Genomic DNA, 5305 nt, shown 5'->3' with positions numbered 1-5305 from the left:
GGGGGGGGGGAACAGGACACAAAGATATATATATTTATATTTTTATATACACACACACACATATATATATATATATATGACAGGCTTCTTTCTGTTTCTGTCTACCAAATCCACTCACAAGGCTATAGTGGGACTGAACCTGGAACCACGTGGTTAGGAAGCAAGCTTCTTATCACACAGCCACACCTGCAATGACACACACACACACACACACACACACACACACACACACACACACACACACAGAGCATTCTCTCTGATATTTTGGCTTTACACAATTATAAATAACAACACTCTTATTATTTCCTCTTTGTATCTGAGTGCAGAAATAACTCCTTTCTTCCTTTTTGAAGGGTTGAACGTCAGCAAAGTTTTGTCTACGATAAACTTAAACTTACCATCAAAAAGGCCGAATAGGCAACTCTTCGAGCGGTTGGAATAATTTGTCCACCACCACGGTGGATGGGTTCCCCAGCAATGACGGCATCGAGGATCTTGAATTTCACATTTCGGATAGCTGTGGGAAAGAGGAAAAAAAGGAGATAATAATAATAATCCTTTTGTAGTAGTTTTTGGTCTGTAGCTAAAACAGTTGAATGACCTATCTTGCAGAAAGTTTTATAGAGTAATCTCCTTTTAATAAGTTTCTCGGAAGAGTCTACTTTATGAGAATTTACAGCAGATGTAAGTTCAAATCCCAGGAGCAGCCTTCAGCGTTTTCTATCCAAAAGATTTCTTCAACCCAATATTTCCATATTATTATTCATAGCTTTTGGTGCTTCAAGATCAACTGTTCCAAAAATTTCAACATCTGGCAGTTTGCTGTGCTTGAAAAAACAAGTCAAGCTAAGTAAAAGCATGGTTACCCTTGAAAACAGGTTTTGTCCCCTGCAGCCCTCTCCAGCTGAGCGCTCCTAATCTCGTTGACTTGTGCATGTTGGTGCCATGTAAAAAGCACCTGTACTGGCATTACTCAAACACACCTGTGCTGCGTAAAAACACCCAGTACACTTTGTAGAATGGTTGGCGTTAGGAAGGGCATCCAGCTGTAGAAACCCTGCCAGAACAGACATCTAGCCTGGCCAGCTCCTGTCAAATTGTCCAACCCATGCCAGCATGGAAAAGGACATTAAATGATGATGAAGAACTAGAATACTGAACACACATTACACAAGACTTGGAATTGGCCAAAATTGACTTACGTTCATCACACAAGGGACCTTCCCTTGTAGCCCACTGGAAACCTTGTACGATGCTATCTTTCACAGACACCAAAAGGTTTTTATCAACCTGTAATAAGAAAAGAAACAACATTAACACAATTACCATCGTTTTGTTTTGTTTTGTTTCTACTGATCCATCATTCTGGGTATATAGATGGGTCCATACTGGGTACATATGCCATCAGTTGTGGAAGATGATAGTGCAACCCCATAAAGCCAGATGAATATTTCTTGTTTCTCTATCATCATTCAACGCTCAACCCATGCCAGCAGGGAAAGCAGATGTCCAATGATAATGGTGATGGTTTTTCTGCAACAATACTTTTGCATATATTATTTTGAAATTAACGCAGAAATAGAGTGCTTGACAACTGGTGTTGGTCTGTTTATGTCCCCCATAACTTAGAGGCTTGGCAGAATAAGTCCCACATCTCAAAATAAAAAAAGAAAAAAAGAACATAAGTATCAGAACTAATTTGACTAAAACCCTTCAAGAGGTTACCCGGATGCTCCAGCATGGCCACAACCCAATGACTGAAACAAGCAAAAAAAAAAAAGAGAAAAAAAAGAGAGAGAGAGATGGTTACCTCAGAGGGCAGTGTGTCATCAACAAGGATGTTGGGCCCAGTAGCATCGGGGCCAAACGCCCAGATGGATCGAGCGGCCAGCAAATCCCAGTCGTATTTGGTCTGAAAGAATTCACCGAGTCTCTTACGGGGCCAACTGATTTGGACGACCTCGTTCTCAATGTCTTCAGCAAGTCCCTTCTCCAATGGTTCAGCAATCATTGTGATCTTGTTCCTAGTGGAGAGGTGGGGGAAGAAAAAAAGAGATAAAAACATCATGAGGTATGGTGGGTGGGTGTGCACGAGGTTAAGGTGTTGGATGGTGAATCAGACGATCCTAGTTTCAGATCTAGCAACAGCATCCGTTGCTACGACAACACTAGCTACTCCTACTGTTATTTTTCACAAATGATCGAGACATACGCAGTATATTTCAATAGAAAAATGATTAAAAATGGATGAAATTGATCTAAATTTAATCGTTACATCAAATTTCATGTTAATTAAGATTCTGAACACTATCTTAATGACAAAATTATTTCAATGAACTCCTAATTATTTTCAAAATTAATTGGAAAAAAAAAATTAGGCAGTACACTTCAACAGAAATATGGTTAAAAAAGGGTTTAAGCATTCTAAATTAAAACTCCCCATCAAAATTTCATCCTAATTTCTGTTTGAAATACCAACTTAACCTTTAGCACAGTGTAGGCACATCATGTCACCATAAGAGTTTTCTTCCCTGTAGTAACACGGCAGTAGCAGGGGAAACAATTCTAGAGAAAATGCTGTGCTAAAGATTAATAACGACAGAGTTTACTAAATTCTTCATTATTTTCAAAATTAATTGAAACAAAGGCAGGATGGCAACAAAACAGTTAAAAGCCCTCAACTTACTTTTTATTTGGGGTTTCAGCGAAACACTTCAACGAAGAGGTTTCCACAACAGTTTCACAGAATGACACAACGGGGTCAGCTACTTTTATATCTGTCAAGAACAAACATTTATACCATTTTATATTTCACAGCAAAATTGAGAGTAGTTAGAAGTTGGGAGAATTTTGCAGACCTAGCCAACCCATCACAGAACAGCCTTGCTTCAGGCTCTCAACTCTCGACAGGGATGATGGGGTCCTGTCGTGAAGTATTGCATGATTTGGGTATTAAAACCTAGCAGAGCATATCACTCTTCAGGTCAGTAGTGGAATGCCTCTGACCAGAGATCTGTTCAATCAAGGATGACCTGGTGCTAAACAATAACATTCTACAAGAATCAAAACCCTTCTTACCGATCTCCGAATACATCTTTCTCAAGTCATGCATGACACAGTCAAGGTAGAGTTCACCAGTGCCAAGGATGATATGCTCTCCAGATTCTTCAACCTAACAAAGAAAAGAAAAAGAAAAAAAACCACCATCATCATCACAATAATAATCCTTTCTACTATAGGCACAAGGCCTGAGATTGGGGAGGGGGGAGGGGATTAAGTTGATTACATTGACCCCAGTATGCAACTGGTACTTAATTTATTGACCCCCCCCCCCCGAATTTGAACTCAGAACGCAGCAACAGGAGAAATACAATAACAATAAGGCGGCACTGGCAACAGCCATGCTTGAATGGTGCTTTTCATGCGCCACCGGCATGGGAGCCTGTCAGGCGGCAAGCATACATATACATACAAAGTGGTATGGAAAAGTTCCCGGACTAGTTCTGTAGTGCGCCAACAGATGGCAGCACATGGTTGCATGTGCGTAGTGAGAGCAAGCAGTGACCTCTACAAACCAGGACAATGATGAAATAAAAGCCAGGACTTACCTTAGTGTTCAGGAGAGGATAACTCTTATTGACCTTACGCAAACCGTCCAACATTTTGGGTAATTCTGAAGGGTTGACAGGTTCAACGGCAATCTTGATAACGGAGCTAGTGTTGAATTTGATGGGCCGGAATATATACACCTGAAAGGGACATCAATCAGCTATTATAGTAAACTCCCTCTTAGCTGGCACCAGTGGGGCCAGAGAGTTGCCAGACAATGGAATTTTCTGGATATCCGATCACCACTTTTTAAATTACCACGGCACCTTACAAAACTCATTAAAACTCTAAACTCTCTATATACATCTCAGTAATTATCATTAATGTTCTGAATGTAGTAGAAACGAGAGAAAAAGGAAAAAATAAATGAAAATTTAAGAACATATTTTATTCATCTAATACAGGTACTATAAATGCAGTAAAAAAAATACTCTATTGTACTTTCTATTGATTTTACTACACACACACACATACATAAATGTTAATGAATTAATACAAATACTTTCCATGCTAATTAAGAGCAGATCAAAACATTTACTGAGACGCCTTTTGTCTCCTTCTAACGAATATTGTTTTTAAACAGAGCTTATCCATAAGAGATGTTATCTCTGGACAAATACAGCAGTAAAATTTGCTTTTCAATGATGCATCTACATTAAGTATGCTATACAGATGACTATGTTAATCTAATACTGCTTATATTTTATATAATTGACTTTTATTCAGCAGGACGGCTATTCACAATGTTAGTAAATGTTTTATTCACTGTTTCCTATGTATCAGTGGCAACAGATCTCAGTTAAGCATGTTTTTAGCTGTGAGTACATCATGCCACTGACAGAGCCCAACCACGTTGAAATGCATTTGGCATTAACACACAGAAAACAACAGAAGGCAGGAAGACAAATGGGAAATAAACAAAAAACCAAATAAAACACAAAGACATGTAGAAAGGTTCTGCAAAGAAACAGTAAAAAAAAACTGAAATAAAATAAAAACATCATACATCATCTGGTCCAGCCACATCAGTAATCGTGGACGTCTTCACAATGGACTGGTCAATGCCTTCAATGAGGATCCAGTTACCGGCAGGGACCCGGTTCACTTCTATCTTGTACCTGAAGGTGGAGAGCAAAGCACCGAGCTGTTACAGTAATTGCTGATACTTATTACTACAACAATTATCTACTACTACTACTACTACTACTACTAGTAGCACAGCAGTGACAAAACTATTATAAAATGAACAACATAACACAAGCTATATATTATTATAACTTAGCGGTTCAGCAAAAAAAAAAAGACAGATAGAATAAGCACCAGGCTTAAAAAGCAAAATAAGTACTGGGGTCAATTCGTTTGACTGTAATTCCTCAAGGTGGTGCCCCAGCATGGCCACGGTCTAAATGACCGAAACAAGAAAAACAACTAATTCCATACAAGTTATTTAACGTGTCCCCTAACATGCCCAGAGCCTTACGCTGTCTCAAAATGACACTGACCTTGCCTCGGCAATCCACAATCGCCCAACCATTCCCGGGCGAGAATCCTCTTCATCCTGCAAGGAGTAGTTTTCACCTAGGATTCGCACTTCTTGGTTGGCATGCAGCATTCCGCTCATGATACGTCCCAGGACATGGAAGCTGGTGGCATCGGGTGGCGTTGGGTAGAGTTTGGTTGTGTGTATCATCAGTGG

General features: G+C 39.5%; 1 protein-coding gene across 1 annotated transcript in view; it reads right to left on the bottom strand.

The window, feature by feature from the left end:
* LOC106867796 (116 kDa U5 small nuclear ribonucleoprotein component) overlaps positions 1-5305 on the bottom strand; it is a 15435-nt gene that overhangs the window by 1332 nt on the left and 8798 nt on the right. Inside the window, exons 17-24 of the mRNA XM_052977171.1 lie at positions 5112-5305; positions 4616-4727; positions 3609-3749; positions 3079-3172; positions 2687-2777; positions 1811-2024; positions 1203-1290; positions 399-517 (exon numbers count right to left, since the gene is read on the bottom strand). The exon at positions 5112-5305 is cut by the window's right edge and continues 2 nt beyond it. Of these exons, the coding sequence (XP_052833131.1) occupies positions 399-517; positions 1203-1290; positions 1811-2024; positions 2687-2777; positions 3079-3172; positions 3609-3749; positions 4616-4727; positions 5112-5305 (1053 nt within the window). The remainder of the gene's footprint in view (positions 1-398; positions 518-1202; positions 1291-1810; positions 2025-2686; positions 2778-3078; positions 3173-3608; positions 3750-4615; positions 4728-5111) is intronic.

This window comes from Octopus bimaculoides, chromosome 27 (genome assembly GCF_001194135.2).
Source record: "Octopus bimaculoides isolate UCB-OBI-ISO-001 chromosome 27, ASM119413v2, whole genome shotgun sequence".
Classification (NCBI taxonomy): Eukaryota; Metazoa; Mollusca; class Cephalopoda; order Octopoda; family Octopodidae; genus Octopus; species Octopus bimaculoides.
Note: the sequence above shows the minus strand (reverse complement) of the source record. Positions and strands in the feature narration are given on the sequence as shown.